The 20,992-nt window shown below is 43.3% G+C and overlaps 1 protein-coding gene across 4 annotated transcripts in view; it reads right to left on the reverse strand.

Annotated features, from left to right (window-relative positions):
- F13A1 (coagulation factor XIII A chain) overlaps window positions 1-20,992 on the reverse strand; it is a 209,320-nt gene that overhangs the window by 46,396 nt on the left and 141,932 nt on the right. For 2 of the 4 annotated variants that reach the window (XM_017808446.1, XM_017808445.1), the window contains exons 3-6: window positions 17,969-18,135; window positions 15,211-15,324; window positions 13,719-13,867; window positions 7,858-8,046 (exon numbers count right to left, since the gene is read on the reverse strand). In XM_017808446.1, the coding sequence (XP_017663935.1) occupies window positions 7,858-8,046; window positions 13,719-13,866 (337 nt within the window). In that variant the 5' untranslated portion in view covers window position 13,867; window positions 15,211-15,324; window positions 17,969-18,135. Of the gene's footprint in view, window positions 1-7,857; window positions 8,047-13,718; window positions 13,868-14,809; window positions 14,857-15,210; window positions 15,325-15,755; window positions 15,826-17,968; window positions 18,136-20,992 lie in introns of those variants that run through there. The other 2 variants (XM_017808448.1, XM_017808447.1) reach the window with 2 other exon arrangements.

The raw sequence follows: 20,992 nt of genomic DNA on the forward strand, positions 1-20,992 counted from the left end.
ACAGCCAGTTCTTTGTGGTTGTCTCACTCCCCAGTGCTCACGTTTTCTTTGGGTGTAGGAGGCTCTGGCCCTCACATGAGGACATTTCACAGCCAATTGCTCTGTGACAGACAAAGTCGTTGTGTGACATCACGCTGTTGGGATGCCCCTGTCTGCTCCCTATAACAGCACATGGAAATGGGAAAATCTAGCCTGAGAACTCAAAAAGCCTGGAGATTCCTGTGCTGGTTGAATTTTTTATAGGCTCCTTTTGCAGCTTAGAAGATATCATGCTGGTACGGGGGCTGCTGACTGTCCTGTTGTCAAAGCAGAAGAGGACAGGAGAGAACTCACAGTGACCCTCTTTCTTGGGCCTACAACTCTCTGCATTTCAGTGCTAGGTACTGAGCCACAACACTGCCAGAAGACATTATTTTTACAGAAACCTCCCTTGTATGGAAGGTTTAACAGCGCAACCAAATCTATTTCCCCTCACGCACAGTGCACAGGTCTGCAACTCTTTTGATACTTCTTTCTTACCCTTTCTTATCCCACCTTGGTTTCTGTAACTATCCAAGCTGGTCTCCTAAAGCTCCTTCTCACTTCAGTTGCAGCTCAGCTCAACTCTACACTTCCTGGGGTTTCCAGGCACCCAGAAAAAGAGGAGCAAAATAGCTGCTGTCACTATTAAAGGAGCTCATAAAATAAATAAAAAACATGAGTAAAGGTCTATGTGGCAAAAGGGACCATGAATGAAGCCTCTGTGGATGTGGGCATGTATGGGATGTCCCCTACCACACACAGACACTTTACAGAGGCAAAGAACAAAATGCAATGTTTATTAAATTTGCCGAAGTCTATTTATATAGCAGCAAAATAATGTGCTGTCTAAAACGCAGAACTGTGGTCACACACAGGCATTCAAAGTGAGTTATTTTCAACATATGCCTTAGCTCCCTAGCACGTCAGCTCTGGGCCCATCAGGCATGGAGGTAAGCTGCGTTAAATTCTGGGTAAAATTGCCACACCAGAGAGGCATTTACATCAACAGAGAGATGGTGAGATAGGTGCAGCAACTTCAGCTATCAAAACACAAGCACTCCTCTCTGATGGACGTGGGTTACCTTAGAAGAGAGGGAGATGAACAAAGCTATTTGTCAGTAGTCTTTTTAGGAACCCTCCTTAGAAGATTAGCTTTTCAAGGAGTCAAGGAATCTGTCTCCCTTTGGGACAGAGTCAAGGAATCTGTCTCCCTTTGGGACACATTGCACACAATAATTAACAATGTTCCTGTAGGTTCATTTTTTTGTTTCGATATACTCTTTCATATAAAGGGTAAAGAATCTATTTCAATGCCAGCCCTGGAATTCATAATAATTATGACAGGTTGACAAATACATTTGAGCTGGAAGCCACAAGTACAATAGCTGTGTAGCAGAGTTAATACTTATTGTAGCAAGCAGCCTGGAGATGGGTGTTAGTATATGGGAACCATGACAGGAAACAAAAAGTAAAATAAAGAAAAAAGAAACAGGAGGGGTGCTTTAATAAAATTCCAAACAATCAAAACAAACAAGAAGAAGAAACAATCTTTTTGTAAAAGACAGTAGTGTCTAAGTCACTGTTTTAACATCCCGTCTGGGTTCCTCCCACTCTCAAATTCTATTGCCTTCAGAAGCGCTATATAAAACTTGGAAATGTAGGAAACCCAAATATCTTGAAATAAGTTTTGCTCACAGCTCCAGTTAGAAATCCTTAACATCTGGTCACTCTGTCCCAGGAGTGGATATTTCTAGTACTTTACAGTTGTAGAACAGACATTGGAGTCACGCACCTTAGCTATTAAAACAATTAAAAAATACAGCTAGATTTTATGTGCCACTTGATGCTGCTGCAGCAGTGCAAATGTGAGCATAATAAAGACTGCTTGGCATGAAATACTGCATTCATAGAGCACCGAGGGACTCCCTCCTCTCTGCTCCTCTGGGGCCTGACTGGGAAGTCCAGAGAGGAGGAAAAAATACCCCAATACATTTGTTCAGAAAGTGTTTAGGTTTGTTACTTGCTAAGAGCTGGCAAACAGGTCTCTTATGTGTCTAGAGTCAATCTCTAGGAAATGTGTTCCACTGCTAATAAATTATTTTTTTCTCCCACAAAATGGGACTTCAAGTTTAGACCATCAAGTGTTTCTGTATCTCTGCTCAATTTTTTGTAGTTCTTTGTGAAACAGAGATCTAGTGATTCATTAAACTCTCAGCATTAAGTATCAACACCAATGCAGTTTGACTCCTGCACCAGTTAGTTGGTCTTGTGTGGTGCAAAGAAGGTTCCTGAAAACGTCAGGATCCAAAATTTTCCAAAGAAGAACTTTTACCCGGAGGCAGAACTCAGCTCGACATCCCATTCCAGGTACTGGGGATCATCTCATGTTCCAGCCCCTCCACTACCACATGCCCTGCCACAGAGCTGCTGAGGAGGACAGGTGACAGCAGGGGTAGCAACACTTTCCACTAAGGCAGAATTACTGCCTGACAAAATCATTAAAACCTCAATAACCCTGGAATAACACTTGGCCCAACTCTGCTGTGAAAACAGGGAAAGGCTGTGGACACTGTAGGACAGTATGAAGAGTTCCATTGATACTGGTGTGTATATCTTGAATTTGACCCCTGGTTATTTAATTGAACTCAGCTATCCCTCTGACCATAAGTGGGAATTTGGTGTCACCTAAACAAGCCATGCTCCAGGATGGCTTGTTTAGGTGACACCAAACATCTTTGTGTTCTTAGCTGCTTTTCTGTGTTTATAACTATCCTTCTGGAGCAGGCCTGAGAAGACTTTGGAAAAAGGAGCAGTAAGTCTCTGCTCTCATCTCAGGCCAAAAGCCAATGATTTATAGAAGCCTGATGAGAACATATGGATGGATGTGTAGGTGTCCACACATGCACACATGTAGAAAGGTGATAGTAATCTGGGGGACTCGAATTTATGATTGTTCCAGAAGTATGTCAATGACTAAAATGTCCATAATAATATTAAGGGCTAGACCAACATATATAGATTTATGAAGCCATTTAAGGAAAATCCAAATAGACAACAATTTATGAGGATGTGGGGAAATATATCATTAGAGTCAGGATGCACTGTATAAACTTATTAGCCTTTTAAAGATTTACAGCCACATACTGTAAACTACTACTAAAAGCAAGATTGAAGGCTGTATAAGCCCATCTAATAATACATCTGCTTTTCAGAGAAATCCCTGCCAGTGCAGCAGTGCTGGAGGAAACTTTGCGGCACTCATGACAAACTGGTTGCCCCAGGTGAGGGAGTCATGCTCAGCCTGGCTAAGCCTGCATCAGGGAAAGCTAGGAGAAGTACAAAGTATTCCCATCACCACAAAGACAGTAGTCTGGAGAGACCAAGATGGGTGAGGGGGTCCATGGGCTGCTCTGGGCTCACTGGGGTTCCAAGTAAACTGAAATTGTTCCCACTGGGGGGAACTAGATGTAAGCACATCAACTACACTTGTGGGTCTTTCGTCTCAACCCCAGACCAATAAAATGTGTATCACCCAAGTGGTGATGCTCACCTTTCCTCTTCTAAAAGCCAGGAAGTGGGTGGCAAGGTAGGAACTATGTGGTGATGGAGCAGCTCTCAAACCATAGGTACTGCAGCAGGGCTGTGGTTCAGCACAAGAACTGGAATAACATCCAATTACTCTTTATAAGTGGATATTTTTCCATGTGGATTTTTTGGCACATTTATTGTTTTCCATACTTTGGCAGGCAAGTATGGTCCTAATTTAATGAAGGATTATGTGCAAAACTGAATTATAATAATTCACGTGTTAGCATTTCAGTCAATTTCACCGATGATGACTCTACAGAAAACAGTCTGTTAAAGCAAGAACAACTTTAGTCATAAAGAACCATCACAGAAGAATATCTGTAAAAGTGACTTTCAAGATATTGGGGTGAATTATTTATATATTTACAAACACATATATATTTGCTTAAACAATTTAACCCATGAATTCTAACCTCTGTGTGAATGGTGTTCAAATGGACTGTGGATTTAAAAAGATTGTTATTAAAAGTTGTTCTGTGAGTGTTTCAGACCTAGTTTTACATGACGCAAGAATCATTTGTCCCAGGGACCCTTGATTCATTATCAATTAGAAGATTTAAGCAGTCTCTACTTGCTTTTCTTGCTTCATTAATCATCTTTTTAATGATGTAAAAGAAGCAAAAATAGGAGCAAAAAAAAGAGAAGGAAAAGTAAATTTTACAGAGTAACGGAAATAGAATAGTTCTGCGCACACACAGAGAATCAATTCATTACCATTGTCACATTTTTCAGGAGCAAAATTAGTATTTAATGGATAAAAATTCTGTGATGGATTAGCGTCAATGTTAGGAAATTTCCCAGGGCTGGGAACTAATAATTTCTGAATAGCTTCATACAACACTGTTGTATAAACAGCCCGCACTGTAGGAAAAGCCCTGCAAAAATGGACTTTGAATTTTCTGAGCTCCAACTGAATTCCCTGGGAACCAAGGCCAGCCATCCCCACAGAGTATCTTTGTACCTTATGAGAATAGAATCTCGAACCACTCATAATATTCTGCAGTTCTGGGCAGCCTGGTCCACACTGCCTGGGGTAACATCCTCATCCTTGGAGCTACTGAAAACCTGTCCCTAGGGCAAGGCCCAAAGACACTGGATCAAGCTGGACCTGCTTTGAGCAAGGGCTAGAGATGAGACCTCTGGAGGCCCCTCCAATGTAGGTTATTCTATTTTACAGTTCTGCTGCACCATTTGAAATCTACAGCTCAGACACACAGAGAGCTCATTGGAAAGGTCATTTTACAACAACCTGGCAATATTTCTGTGTGTCCATCACTTTAATCTCTCAAACTCAGCACTTTCTTAGGAGGTATACTTTCAGCACAAAAAGCTTCTCTGAACTCAAGTTGCCTCTGCTGTACAGCTGTTGTCTGAGCAGCTCCCTAGGAGTAGCTTCTGCCTGACAGTGCCAAAGGGCAGGATTCACCTCCCCTGCCTTTAGTGTTCTTAAAGTCAGAGCCTAGTCTATGGTAGAGAGTCAACAGAGGAAGCAGAAGAGAGTTCATCCCATTTTAAAACAGCAGGGTTAAACTACAGTTGGAGGTGCCTGCCTCTCTCCACCGCTCACAGACAGCCTGGGTAAGAGTTTTTGGACTGGGCTCTGGTGTTCAGGCTGCCGGCAGTAGGAGAGGTGAATGCTTGCCCTTCAGGAAGACAAACAGAAAAAAACTGGATGAAAATGGCCATGTCTTCCCATGACAAAAGGTTTGAGAGCACAGCACTAAGACCTTCGGCACTCAGTGCTCTTTACTAAGTATGAGAAATATTTTCTTCTCAGCATTAAACATTGGACTTGCCACTAAAAGGAGAAGTAGCAAGAGTCAAGCACATAATCTCTAAATTTTCCTTCCCCATTTTGGACTGGTTTTGTTTTGCTTTTTGTTGCTAGCCTCTGAGAACAAATATACTGCGTTTTCACCACATGTTCACAGAGAGAAACTTTTGTGGAGCACTGAGTGTTGACCATTTCCTACAAGAGGAGCCTGAACATCTCCCAGTTGAATCTTTGTGAGCTAAAGTCCTTGTAGCAAGAGGGCAGTGGTGCTCACAGAAGTGAACACATAAAAGCAAGGGAGGGTAGTAGTGTCGTACACTATCCTATATATGCAGCCCTTCCCTGCAGCCAGTTGTCAGCCACCACACATGGACACTGGTCTCATTTCACAGAAAGGACAATAACAGTGAAGAACAGGGAGAGGAATTCCACCACAGACTCAGGGCTGACCCAAAGGAATCATTCAGAGATGAGTTTGTTACAGAGTCTCCCCTGGCTCAGGCTGCATTTAACCCCTTCCCTACTCCGTCTGAGGATGAGGGGACTTTTATCCATGCTTAGAGATTCAAGGTACAAACAGTGGATGAATGTATTATGAAAGAGCATCAGAAAAATAAATGAATGTGTTATCTTAAGTGGACTGTGCAGTGTCAAAAGAAGTGTTAATTTTCTTCTTCCAATATAGAATATCTGATTAAAACAAATGCAAACTGCATGAAGTGCAATAAAAAACAAATGTTCCATTTTCCACTTCTTCTTGATACAGCTGTTTGTTTTAAACATATAAAGAGTAAGGGAACAGTCTTGAATTTAATTAAATCCCAAAAGAACTAATGATATTTATGCATATTAAATTTTTAAAGGCACTTGTGGCTCTTCAGCCAATCATTCACTGGACTGTCATAACATGCCTCCCAACCCTAATTTAAATTAGAAAGAAGAGACCCATGAAAAAAAATGTGCAGACAGTAACATTTTCACTGCACATATGTTTAAGAGATAAACGCCCATCTAGCTCTAAAAAGCAACAGATCTAATAAATGCCCACATCATCATAATTCAACGACAGAAAAGAATCAATGTTACAAATTTCAGAGCTGCTTCTCACAGGAAAGTAAATTAAAACATCAATTATAACCTACTTTAAAGAGTGTATAAGGAAAACACTGATGTCTTAACACAGAAACCACCAGATCACTTTAGATGAAGCTGTGGGTTTCCCAGAGTTGTGCTGTAGGGAGCAGCATTTGGTGGGGCCATCTTTGGAGCATATCAGGAAGCTCCACTCTGTCACTTGTTTTTCCCCTTCTCTAGTAAGGTCAGGCCCTTCTCTAGTCCTGTACCTTCAATGAGTCAACAGATGCGTTAGGATATGGGTATCTGATGAAGACCTCACAGTGAGAAGAAAAAGCTTTCTTGCTCCTTCTGCAACAAATGAAGAAAGTTTCTGATATCGTCCTGAGTAAGTCTCTCGGCTCTGGTGAGGCTGCAACTCAAATCCTATGTTCAGTTCTGCGCCCCACATTACACCAAAGACATTGAGTTGCTGGGGTGTGTCCAGAGAAGAGCAATGGAGCTTGTGAAGGGGTTGGAGCACAAGTCTGATGAGGAGTGGCTGAGTGAGCTGGTGTTGTTTAGCCTGGAGAAAAGGAGGCTCAGCGGGGAGCTGAGCTTATCACTCTCTACAACTACTCAAAAGGTGAGGGGGTGGTTAGTTTAGATTGGATATTAGGGAACAAATCTTCACTGTAAGGGTTGCCAGGCATTGGAATAGGCTGCCCAGGAAAATGGTGGAATCACCACCCCTAGAAGAATTCAAAAGACATGTGGATGTGGAACTTGGGGACATATTTTAATGCTGAACTTGGCAGTGCTGGGTTAACAGTCAGACTGAACATCTTAGAGCTTTTACAACCTTAGTGATTCAATGATTCTATGGTTCTGATTCTGGTCCAAAGCTAAAGTCTTTGAACTTTCTCTGTTGTTACCAAGTTGGTTGTAAATGCAGGCTGCAAAGTTGCAAGATTCTTCCACCCTGTATAATTTCCCTTGTTTTGTAATCAATATTTTGCTATCCCTGTTCCTACTTTTCTCACCTCAAACATCAGAATCCTCCTCCCTGCATCTCGTAAATACTAACAAAAGATGTTTCGTGTTCCACTTACCTTTCAATGTTGCTACACAGCATTAACCAGATACAACTTTGAAAGATCAATAAAGTACAACTTCTTACTATACAGAAACCCCCAAATACTGCTTCTTCTTCTCTTACATGAAATTCTGCTGATTTTTTTCAAGAAAGCATTCAGACCCTTTTTAGAAAAACACTTCCTTGCCTATGGTTAAACCTGTTTTTATGGTTTATCAATCATAACAGGAAAAGACCCAGCCGTTAAGTACTGCTATGTTCCTGTTTATGATAGACTCACCAACCTTCCTTTGCTGATAAGACACAGCCTTTGCCAGGCACTTACCCATTAAATACTCCAGCCAGAATTGGTCTGTCTCTGGCCTGTAAGGTCGATTGAAGTCAATCTGGATTTGGAAAGGCTGTCCCCGACGCACTATCAGCTTGGGATTGTAGTACTTGTCAGTGTGGTGCTGCTGCTTGTTGATCTCATGGGGGTCCTTGAACATATAAATATCCACAACACGCAGGTAATCTGCAGAGACATGTAAATGAACAGAGGGGGAAGGAGTCAGTATGTTAGAAAGTCAGTATTGGTATCAACATCACTAGAGGCCATGTCCTCCTCATCTCTGGGGAAGGAACACCACATAACAAGAGCATGCTGGATCTGTTTGGGGCTTACATCCCCCCCGGCTGAGCAGAGACTTATGGACTAACACTTCTCTGTCCACTTGCCATTTTCACGGAGGCTACAAGTCTTCTAGTGCACAGCGAAAGCAATCGCAGTAAGAACTGGTTGATAGGCATGGGAAGCTGAGTTTCCCCAAGGAGAGTTTGGCTCCATCTGTCCTTTGGAATGGCCTTTCTGCAAGTCTAGGCCTTGCTGTCACAAGTTTACCAGTGCAATCAGTAGACCTTTGACAGTTGCGGCTTCTTTTTTTCCCTTCTTGCAGCCCTCCATTTTTAAAACACAAATTCACAGGGGTTTTGTGATGCTTAAATACATTAATGTCTGCAAAATGCTACCGGTATTGAGTGCTGAGGAGCCTGAGAGGCAGTTAATGATCTTGCATTCAGCTGAGAGCTTGGATTGCCTATATTAAATAAGATTTGGGTGTACTGTATGTGTCTAGACTCAGCTTCTCAGTACACCTCCACTGCTATTAGTGTCTTCTTACGAAAACTATATATACCATTATAGTATATAATTACAGCATAGAGTTACAGGCAAGCAGCAGTAGGTATCTGTAACATGCAAAGGCAAAGCTTCGCTCCCTTCAAATTAGGGCTATCTAAAGACTTATAGCCTAACACTGCTAGGAGTAGTTTACTCAGCTAATGACCAGTGTGGGGTGGCACTGGGATAGCCAAAGGCACTTGCAGTCACCATAAGCTACATGACTTTATCATACCATGAATCTTCACAGTGGGAATCCTCTCCAAGATAACATAACAAGAAAGCACATGAAAATGAACTGGACATCGTTCTTCTGCCTACATGCTTGGGCACATAATCATGACACCTCTGCCAGGAGGAGGACCATTACTACTCACCACCAGGAGGGAGACAGAAACGTAAAGCTAGATTTGCAGCTCTCAGCTTGTCTTTCCAGGTGCTGACAGTTCGAAACTAGCTAATTTCTGCATTTTATAGTGACAGTGACAGAACCAAACTCATGCCTGGCAAAAAGAGGTGCAGATTTACAGCAGCTGGTGGAGCTGTGTATACTTCTGATGGTGGCTAATTTGGCCTACTACTAAGTACACTGTGATCAGGAATGATGTGCTCACTGAATGAGTTGGATATTCAAGTCACTGAGGGCTGAATGTGACCCCTTTCACAGAAGCTCAGACAACAGCTTTGCATGTTGCCTCTCTTTTAAGGCAGGGAGACACTGCAGAGCAGCCAACTGAGGACAAATGGCAGCACCTTCCCTGGACACCAGCATTGTCCTTCTCCTACCCCAGCCAAGACACCCAACCTGGGCTTTGGGCAGCAGCTAATGGGAGACAGGAGTAAGGGCAATAGGAATAAATTCCGCTCCTGCTGGCATTATCACTGTCAGCTCCCTAGCCCTGTCCTTCATGAAACAGAAGGAGAGGAATATGTCTGAGGACACAGGAAGATAAGGAACCTTTCATGGAAAAGCCCTGGATAGCTGAATCCAAAACCATCTGCCCTCTGCTAACCCTAATCTGCTGAAAGGCTGGAATACCCTGTTCAATCATGAGTCAGGTCTAAAGTCCCATGGCAATGTCATTATTATTCTCTTTTCAATTCATGAGGCTTCTGGAGTAACTTCTGTAAAACCCCTCTGGCTTTAGCACTGAATGAAGTTACAGAGACACCTGTGTGAAACATTAAATGTATTTTGCTCAGAAATCATTCTCATTGCCCCCCATGAAGTAGGTCATGTCTTCGCCTCCATCCCTGCAAAACTTACCAATGCTCACTCACAAAAATGCTGACAAAGCTCACAATTAAATTACATGAGACAGGAATTTCCCAGGCAGAGATAAGGCAGGGAAGGAGAGAATTTCTCCTCTTACATCTCCCAGTCCCTTCCAGTCTGAAAGCACTGCATGTAAAAGCTGTGTATCTTGGGGTCCTGTGAGGGGTGAAGCTATGAATAAAAATTTGACTCAGCTTCTCCCTCCTTCCAAGGAGGCATAAAAATGGAGTTGAGGGTTTGTTGTGTTTTCATCTTGTTCTAAAACAAAAGGCAACAGTAACCCTGCCCTTCCCTCTTACCTTAGCCCCTTCAGGGAACTGTCCCTTCAAGGAACTCCAAAGCTAAGTCACCCTGGGCTGTCAGTTCAGCATTTGCTTTATTTTATCTCAGGACTTTACATGGCTCCTGTCAGAACACAGCCATACACATCTGCAGAAAACACTTTTCATTTTCAGTCTCGGTGTTAAAATATATGTTGAGCTTGCCATCTGAAGATAACCTGTGACTGAGCCTGTGCTAATTACAGTAAGAGAAATTACAGAGGACAAAACATGAGCAGGGTAATGGGATGTGCTAACACCATCCCCAGGGTGCGATCCAAAGGAAGTCGATCCAAAGGAAGGCTCATCTGTTTGTGAGGGACAAGTGGCCATTGAGGCCTACTTTGAAGTCAGGTCCTTTTGAGGGTTTGCCTGTAGCCTGATCTACTGTTTAGTGCAAGCAGGTTTGCTGCAGGAGGGGTAGCAATGTGATGCTTTCTTAAAGCTTTTGCAATGTTAAGTTTGCATGGAAATAAATGAGCACAAGCTTGAGCTGTTTTTCAAATAATAAGAATAGCCTTCTGGTTTCCTTGAAGGACCAGAGGAAGGGCTCTGAATTGCAAAAACAAACAGACAAACAAACAAACATGAATTTCCAAAGGAGGTGCCTATCATGCTGCTAGCAGGGGAAGCACGACTGCCTGGCGAGTCACCGGACTTTGCAAAGGAGGTTGCGTGGGGAGCTTGCAGACCATGGAGCTGCAGGGCTGTGTACTCCCACCGAGCGCCCTCATAACACATTGCAGTGAGATGAGCTGGCTAGGATGAGCCAGGGGGAGGACACGGGCACAAGCGTGTTCAAGGAGACTCAGGCTTCTTGCTGAAGAAGCACTCGGGGGCTGCACGTCCCCCTAACCGAGCATCTCCTCCTGCAAGCAAGCCGGCTCCAACAGCAGGCAGCCCACTGACCAGGCTGGGGAGGCAGCCATACTCGGCAGCCTCCGTGTTCTCTTCGGCTGTGATTCAGCGGAGTAGAAGTGGGTGTCAGCAGAGAGCTAGGCAAGCACAGGGTTTTACCTCATCCTAGAGTAGTAGTTAAAATAGGTCAAATGAATCACACCCTAAAAATGCCTGTTTCTCTCTGTTGGCTGTCAAGGGAAACGAGGGTGGCTAGCTCAGCTGTAGACTCCTACACTGCACAGATCAAGGGCAGAATTCAGTTAAATTTAGGCATCTAAATGATGTGAGCCTGGTATGTAACCTCTTATTATGGCCAGTTGGTGGCTGGTTGCTGCAGCCAGTGTAGCTGGGAAGAGTACAGATGACCCTGGAACTGACATCCATTGACTCTCTGGACTGCCTGTGCTCTCGCCTCCACTTGCTGGATGGCTCTCTGTTGACTACAATCTCTGAAGGTGATACAGGTGAAGACACAGAGGTTTAGATGTTTATAGCAGGTGTCCAAAGGCTAGAAAACACCTCAGTTGTAATAAAAGAGATAAAAGGATTTACATGCTTTTTTCAGTGTGTTACGGCAATAAAATCTCGGAATCACTACAGAAAAATTTGACAACCCAGAAGTGTAGAGGTGTGCAAGGGAAGGAGAAGGAGGTATCACAAGCAGTCCTCTCCAAAGATGTGTCCACAGCTCTAGAGCCCTACTGCACTCTGCCACAGACACTCACTTTATCCCCCTAATACAACACTGATAGTGCTCTGGGCCAAGCTCCTGAACGTAAGGCTGAGTTCCATTGGAATATAAACCTTTAATGTGGTCTGACAGGTGACTTAAGCATCCTACTCCAAACAGTATGTCCAGGGACCACACATATCAGCTGGTATCACAGGCTTAGGTCATAGCTGACATGCACCAAAACAGGAATGCTACTGTAGTCCTTCCCTTCAGGTCCCCCCTTGCATGTCATTGCTACAAGCATTGGAAAGAACTGCACAGCAAAGTGGATTCAGCTGTACAATAAGAGTTTGCCTGTTATGCACAGCTTTATTTTTCAGCTGAACCAGTCCCATAGCCAGGTTTACCCAATGGCCACACAAACCCTCACTTTGGACAAGGTATGTTTTTCTCAACAGCAGCATCACTTTAAGCACACGTTCCTGCCTCAACTCACTTGACCCAACATTCCTGTTTCCTTGCATTTTTGAAAAGCAGGAGGCTGCCACCCACCAGCACCATACTTCATTCAAAGCCTGATGTGAAACACATCAAAAAGCAATAGGAATTTTTCTCCTGGTTCTGGTGGGCTTTAGCTACAGGCTGCATTCCTTCTAAGGTATCCCACACTTACACTTTTCCAGCTTCTGTGAGCATATTTGGTTTGAAACAACATCTAGCCAGGACCTGTACTGCATTACATTTGATAATTTAAACACACAGACTTGCCCCAGAGCTACGGGGTTGTTTGAATAGGTTCAAGCAAAATTTCTGCAGTCTTAACATGACCACTGGTTGGCTAAGGCATTTAAAAAAAAAAATGCTTTTTAAAGAAATGTGTGTGTATTAAAAGGGGGGAGGAGGGGAGGAGGGAGAGGAATGTGTGGTTAAGGCACATGATTAGGATTACAGAAATAATGCTTTTCAACTTGTCACTTAAAATCTCTTTGCCTGCTTCCCAATGTGTAAAACACAGTAATTAATGCTTGTCCACATTTATTAAGCACTCTTTCAACCCTGGATCAAGAGTCCCCTCTGAGCATTAAGTATTATTACATCCGGCTACCCTGATCTGCGACATTCAACAAGTTCTGCTGTTCATCTCCAATAGGCAAACAATTTAACATCATTTCATTACTGATTCATTCAGGAGTTAATCCTGATTTCTTTTAAGCCAAATCTTACCTTTTTTTTTTTCTGGTTTACTCCAAAGAGTTGGCATTGAGAACGTACTTTGGTTTGTCCATCCTCTACTATGATATTGTTTTGTTTCCCCATCCAAACAATTATAAAACATTTCATAGGAGAACAAATAAAAATATGAGTATTCCTTTTAGTTTCATGTTCTTTTTTGTGAGTGAGCTGAACATCTAGCAAAAGTTTTCCCTGCCAGACAACATTTTGCAGCAGTTTTATGGCCAGTTTAGAGCCATATAGATGAGATGGGCTATTAAGAGGAGACACTCCTGCCTCTTCACCCCAGTGCAGCCACCACCATGCCTGAAGCCAGCAGGTTCTAAAAGTGATTCCGTGATTGTGATCAAACTGGGAAACCCCTTGCCTTTTTTAACCAATCCCACAGTTCAAGCAGAAAACTGCTCACTCAGCTTCTCCACTCCTCACGTTTCCTACCCATAACCTGTGGTAACATTCTCATGCACATGGGTGATTTTAGTAAGTTTATTCATGAGCAGCAAGAAAAGCTATCTGAGATAGAAACATATAAGGAAAAAAGTGGTTTGGATTTAGTTCACAGACCTGAGCTAAAGTGAGTAGGGAAGATATAAAAATAGACTTGTGGCTTAATTGTACACTGTACCTTTAGGATTAAATCCTCTAGGTATCAACCCAAAAGGATCCACCTCGGGGACCTCATTTTCTTCATCATTGGAGTTGTTTGCCGGGAGGGCTCTTCTCCCATTCAGAGGAGGTTTCTTCTCCTCTCTGGTGCTCGTTGTTTCAGACATCCTATTTTAAAAATGTTGTAATACCATGAAAGAAAGAAAGAGTGCAAGGAAAAAGCAAATATGAGCCAGCATGGTACATGTAAGATGGGAGAAACCAAAAGCAGTGTGGGGTGCTAGTGAGCTACATGTTTTTAGACTCACAAGAATAAAACCTGAGTGGCAAGAAACATTGGTCTAATGATGAAGTACAACTCTCTAAGGACTGGAAGGCATTTTGTGTTTGTCAAAACACATGAATAAGAGAAGAAGGGCAGGCGGGAGAAGGAGAGGGAAGTCTAACACAGAATAATTTGCCTAGGAGAAGCAGGACACTAAAAATATTAGGAAGTTTCAGGTAAAAGAACTGGAAAATCATTCAGTCTCCCACCCTCCATAACAGCATTATTGAATCCAAACCAGCAAATTATATTTCCAGAAAGTGCATCAGACACTACCTTTCCCTAATAAAAATGACATTATAAGTTATACTGCAGGCAAGCCAAATACTACAGCCTACAGCAGTCTGTGGATGATTAGTGGAGAATTGTATTTTTGTCCCTATGCACACCAACACCCAATATCTAAAGGGCTAACTCCTGCACCCAGACAATCCACTTTTGAGAAAAAGAGAGGGGGGTGGGGGGGAAGAGAGGAAGGGTAAAGGGAAAAAAGGGAAAAGAAAAAAGCACTTATCCACTTATTTCTCTCCCACTAACGTCCTTAAGGGAAATCTTAGATGTAGGCTGATCAGAGACTTTTCTTTGAGCTACTCAAAACTGCTTTCACATCTATTTCAGTGTAGGGATATAGCAATAAAAAAGCCATGCCACCCTTCTAAGAAAATATTAATGACTGAGAAGACAACTTCTTCCCAAAGTCCCTGAAAACAGCAATTTAAAACACAGCAATTATTTAATAGCAGTAACCTCTTAAAGGAAGGGGTTTTTTTAGTTAGCAAGAGTACCTTATTTTCAGATAGTCTTTTTTTTCCTTCTCCCTTGCAGAATTTCTGCACTGCAATAGAATCAGGGGAAAAGCTGGGGGCTTTTAAGTAACCTCTGTATATCCTCCTCCTTCCTGTTGCAATAGGACAGTGCTGAAATGATTGCCAAGCCCTCCCCACACCACCTTCAAGGATCTGCCACCACTGCTGGCATGTCTTTTCTTCCTCTCTCCCTCTCCCTGCCTGTCTTATCCCAGTTCTGCTCAGCAGGAGCATTTCAGGGTGCTTGGGCTAAGGAAAAGGCTTGGGCACTGAAGTTTCAGTATGTGAGACAAAGTAGGACTGCTCATGGCATTAGGGCATATGAAGGGGAAGACTGAAGGGGATTTTCTGAGGGACACAATCCAAGAAGCCATGCTTACCATGTTGCCAGTCTTTAATGGTGTCTCTTCCTCAGGGTGCCTGCGATGCAACTTCAGGTGTTGGATTTCGGAGCACTCTCAGGCAGACACAGTGACGGTTCCCCTTGCAGAGGACTGCGGGAAACATGGACATGGAGAGCTCATTGGTGGCCCAGAGCAGCTTTCTCTAGAAACCTTGTGCAGTCCAGGACAGTGAAGGTATTTTGCACCAAACAGCTGTGTTTGGGGCAAATTACCTTCAGCTCTTGCCCATGATAAAATGTGCATCACTTAACAACCGGGGTCTGGGGCAGTTTCTGGTGGAAGCATTTTAGCTTCATATCAACTTTCTTCAGTTCCACCAAGCTCTAAGGTAACTGGGGACTGTATGACACCTCCTCTGTGAGATAAAACTCTACAGGCTAGTGGAGCTGCATGGAGAAAAAAAAACAATGTTGAGGGAAGAATTCGGGCCTACTGTTCTGCCAGCCGCTGTTGTTTGGCAGCAGAGGTAGAAACCACCTACTAAGGGCATGCATGGACAGTGAAGAGGCCCTCTTACATACATGGGAACTGCCAAGGTCACTAGTTGCCTTGATTGCAAAACAGATGAAGGAACAGGAGACAGTGAAGAGGACTCTACTCTCTTTCAGGCAGCTATGACTTCCAGCCCCATAGCAACAGTGAAGCCTCAAAACTCTATTGGCTGAACACACCTGAAATCAAGCGAGAGGGTTGGAAAGGAGAGAATTGGGTCACATTCCTGTAATGGGAAGCAGCAAGTAAACCATCTGGAAGACAGGACCCCCATCCTACCTCCCTGGGGATTTCCCAGGCACAGCAAGGTAGCTTTACATAAGTCAGGATACCTGCAGAGCATGAAGCAGAGATCCTAGCTGGGGACCTGCGAGCAGCATGGCTGCACCAGCCTGGCCTTGTAGCTGGGCTAAGGAGCCTGCTAGGGCTGATTGCCAAGGTGCAGCACCAGGCTGCAGCAGTTTTGGGGGCAGCCTGAGAATCTGCACACAAGTGTTGCATTGTGTTTTCTCATGGCCGAAGGGTAAGAGGTGACTGCCGAAGACTGTTCAGAGCATAGCACAAGCCTGGCTGAGGGACTCCCCTTCCCCTGTCCTGCTCCCCCAGGAGCACAAAGCACCCTATGGGTACAGATCTGGTCCCATCACAGGCATCCTGAGCTTCAACTTCCATTGAGTCACTTTTACACAGATGGGCCCTGCGGTAACCATCTGAAGGGCAACTGGCACCCCTGGCACCCGGGAACACAATGAGCTTTCTGTGGAGGAGACTGGTTGCTGATTTTCTTTCTTTTTTTTTTTTCCCCTTCCATCCACATTTCTATGTGGCGTGTTGTGCTTTGTGCCTCTCTCTCCCACTTCCAGCCAGCACTTCAGTTCCCAAAATTGCAGCTGCTGCGATGATGTTACAAAAACTGATATAAATATTGCCTCGGTGCCATGCCTGCTGGAGGCCTGCAACACAAATAAGAAACACCGTCTCCCAAGGAAGTCATGTGCTTCCCCAAGTGGCTGTGCTGCTGTCAGAGCCAGGAGGAAAACTTTCCGTCAGAGCAAGGACTGGAGCATGCGGATGCAGCAGAACAGATCCCACTCCAGACACTATGCTGCAGAGCCAGCGGTTGCAGGTGTCTCTCCGCACCCAAGCACATCTCCCTGGGGCTTTCAGCAGAAGCAATGATCATGCAGAAAGTGAGGAGGCCAAAATTTTTGGTGGCAGCAGCAGGAGTGGGGCTTTGCATCCAGGGAGAGTAATGTTCTGCAGGCTGTAATTTATTTATTTTGTGGGGAGTGATGTAAATTTATGCTTATGACAGCTCCAGATGGCAGGTATTTTCTCATTACCTTGGCTTCTTAGCATTTGCTGCCCCTTGCCTATTAGACTGCACTGGCCTTAATTTAACTTCCGTAGTTCCAAACTACTGACGTCAGGGCTGATGCAGGAGGGGGTATGGAAAACACGAAACCCTGATTTTCCTGTAGGGCATTATATTTAATGAATGATGCACTGGGATGACCGGTGAAAGAGCACTCTCTCTTCCTGAAGCCGTTTCTGCACTGCACCCTGTGGGGAACTGTGAGCCCATACCCATTTCTCAGAGGCAGCCTTCAGATGCTCGTGGCCTGTGCCAAAGACCTTTGCAGTCATGGGCACCCTTCCCACAGCAATAGACTTTGGATAATGGACAGCCCTTCCTCCTGATCCCCACAGAAAAGCCCTTAAAGCTACAAAGCTTGCACTCTAAAGGGTTATCTAAAATGTACTTTCCTGTTGTTGCCAGAGCCAGCGTAGCTCTGTTCCAAGTCCTTCCATGCCAGACAAGAGTTTGTGGGGAAAAAAATTCCCGCAAAATGCACAAGTCAGTAAAGCTTTACAGCCAGAGGAGAGGGTGTGCCAAGATCTGTCAGAAGCAAACTGATCAACCAGGTGCTCACATAAATGGATTGCTGTGCTGTGTGCCAGAGCCTTAGATGGGAGGGATGTTTTGTCTACTGTAGCTACACCAAGCACTCCTTGGAAACAGATGAGCATTGTAAAGCTCTGCAAGAGGGTGGCTTCATTTCTTCTTCTGTTTTTAAAATATTACCCTCGTGCCATTTCCAGTCTGGACGGGTGTTTAGATGCACTGGAACATTACAGTACAGCATGTGCACAGGAGTGCACATGGGAGGACATCATCCTTACTCTCCAGAAACCAGACCCTCTCAACTCTGATCTTCTATACATAATAATGCAACATTACCTCTCTCTTGTCTTCTCAGATCTTCACTTGAGAACTTGCACACTTTCTTAGATGATCAAGTCTTGTCTTCCCCCTTCCTCTGCATCAGTACTTGTCGCCCAAAAATTGATGTTCCTCTTCCTATGATGCCCTGCCTCACCAAGACTGCAGGTAGAGCAGAGCAGATTCTAGAAGGAAAAAAAACAAACTAAAAAAATTGCTATTTTTAAATAGAAGCACATTTGAGAAATCTTCATTTGGTGATTTTGTTTGCATATTTTGCTTTGGTTTTTTTTAAAAAAAACCAAAACAGTTAATATATCTGTCTCTGTGTAACAGCAGCTCCGTTACAGGCTACCACATACAGAGGAATATATTTTGTGTTAATGCTGAAAATTCAGGAGGTCCAGTTCTGAAACACAGTATGTGTACACGTCTGTATGTGTGGAAGAGGGGCAGAGGCAGCTCTTCCGATGGTAGAACATTTGGAGATGGAGATATAGGGCCAGTGTTCAAAAGATATTATTGCAAATGTTTCTGTTGCAGAAAGAAAAATACCATATAAGTATATATTCATACACACATTCTGCTAGGAAACACGGCTTAGGAAATTTTACTCTTCTCTGAAAATTGTTGTTCCAAACTGCAAGCTTAAATTGAAACTGTAGATCTTTACAAGCATCTACATCTGTGCTGGCCATCTTAGGCTCCCTTTATCCTCCGCAAAGATCTAGTCTAGGCAGTGATTCATCTCCTCCTACAGCAGACATGTAAATAGGTCAGATGAATCATGGCCTAAAAGTGCCTGCTCCCTGTATTGCCTGCAAAGGGAGCTTGGGGTGATGGGTTCTACCATATGTGTCTACACTGTCGATGTCTACAGTGAGGTGAGATAAATCCTAGGCAAGGTACAGAAACAGAAAAGCATTTTATTTTTGTTTTGAGGCCTGACTTTCGAGTGCTAAATTAGTCTTTACTTTTATGGAAATACTGCTGCAAGTCATTATCAGTGACACACAGTATATAGTTCAATACAGTCTTTTTTCTCTCAGAATATGTGGCTGTCACTGTCATTATGTAAAATATATTCTAACAATAAGTGTCAGATGACAGTAAAGTACATACAAGCTTGTAAGTTCAGGCTTGGGAAAACATGCATCTTTTTGTACTCGTTTGTGAAGGCGTTCTGTTTCTTCAGACAGAAATATGACTGTACATGTAGTAACTGCAGTAAAATAAGAAAATAATCATTATGACTGCTATGAACATAGGATCCAGGTTCCCACTCCTATTCTTACGCACATCTGAATCCAAAGAATTCTGTTGATTGGGTACTAGGGGTTGCCCTAATTTCTTACAGAAAGAGTAAGAGAGAAGCCAAGCAAGGGCAAAGGGGTCTGTCTTAAGAGGCGATATTCACAGGTTCCAGCTAAATTTACTAGTTTATGTTTTGCTAGAGTTGAGACCTTAAAAGATGACAGAACATCTCTCAAAAATGGGATTGGACAACTTCTCTGCTGGCCAGCTGACCCAGAAGCTGATAGGGACACAAAGGCTATGGACCACAGATATTTGTTTCAACCCCAAAAGAAAAGGAGAGGACATCAAAGCAAAGCCATAACTACCTAGAGACTTACACAGGAAAGGCCATTTTAGATAAAACATTTAGATAAAACATTTGTCTGAATAAATTTCACCACATGTACAATATGCTTGGGCCATGGAAATATTCCCTTCTAAAGCAATTGCTTCAGTCTTCTTAAGCCCATATACCCAAAAAAGCTCTTGGCCTGGAGATCAACTCTCCTTGATCCATCAGGCAATGAGGCTGGGAAGAGAGACTAACTTGAAGAGCAGGGGAAACAGAGGATTTGTATGATTCGTTTTCAGAGACTATTCATAGTTATCTAATCCCTTTTGAACAGCCACTGTAACTAGAGACAGGCAGAACAAACAATATATTCAGTCTGGTAAGACTTTGTCTATCATTCTTGATATATACTCACAGAGCTGCTTGAATTTTTTCCAATCCGTCAGTTTCCTTATAGTGAAGGCTGATTCCACAATACTGAAACTTCTTCAAGAAAATGACAATTAATTATGGTAAAACAGTCAGTAAGAAGTTACCAAAACATGTTTAGCTTTGATTTTGTCATTTTAGCTTTTAATTTTAAAGCCAGGCTGCAGTCCACAGGTACTGGGATGTCTATGGCAGGACAGGCTTGGGGAACTCAGGGAAGGGAACCTTAAGGTTTTTGTAAAGACACAGCTTGAGCTGGAGTAGCTGCAGCTCAGTTCTGCACCCAGCCTGGCTTCTGCAGAGTTGCAGCCCTCAGCTCCAGAGGGGCTCAGTTGTCATGTACAGCATCGGATGCAAAAGAGGGCTCAGTGCCCAAATTATCATGGCTCCTGGACAGTGTGGAATCATCTTGGACACATCTGAGCCAGAACCAATAAGCTGAGGAAGACCCAAACCACCTACAAGCACAAGCATAGGGTCTATGCCCTACATTCCTGAAGCACTCACAACAAAGACTTGGTACAAGACACTTGTGATGTCCCTACCTATATCTGTTTGGACTGAGCAGGGTTTAGTAGGTCCAGCACTACATTGTGCACAAATGAATATCCTTGTTTTACTGCTAGGCTGAAAAACAGTGTTCATGGAACACTGCACCTCAGCCAAGAAGCTAGACCAGATCACAGCTCTTTTCTGTATCTGAGGAGCGTTAATATACAACACAGGCAATCCCAGCATGCTTAGTTAGCAGTTGGTTCTAACTATTTTAGTGACATATGTGGACATGCAATATTTCAATTTTAATGTCAGAAAGCGTTTCAACATTACTGACACAATGTTTCAAGTATGCTCAATAACAAGATTTTTGGAATTAAAAATTTCCTAAATTTTATTACAGGGTAAAACTTCCTGTTTCAGTTCAGAACAAAAATACATTTTAAAATGACTGAATGTCTTGTAGAACAGCTTTTCTTCTTAATACAAACACAGATGTAGTGTGTAGGCCCATACACAACAAGACACTT

This window comes from Lepidothrix coronata, unplaced genomic scaffold (genome assembly GCF_001604755.1).
Source record: "Lepidothrix coronata isolate B3197 unplaced genomic scaffold, Lepidothrix_coronata-1.0 Scaffold23, whole genome shotgun sequence".
NCBI lineage: Eukaryota > Metazoa > Chordata > Aves > Passeriformes > Pipridae > Lepidothrix > Lepidothrix coronata.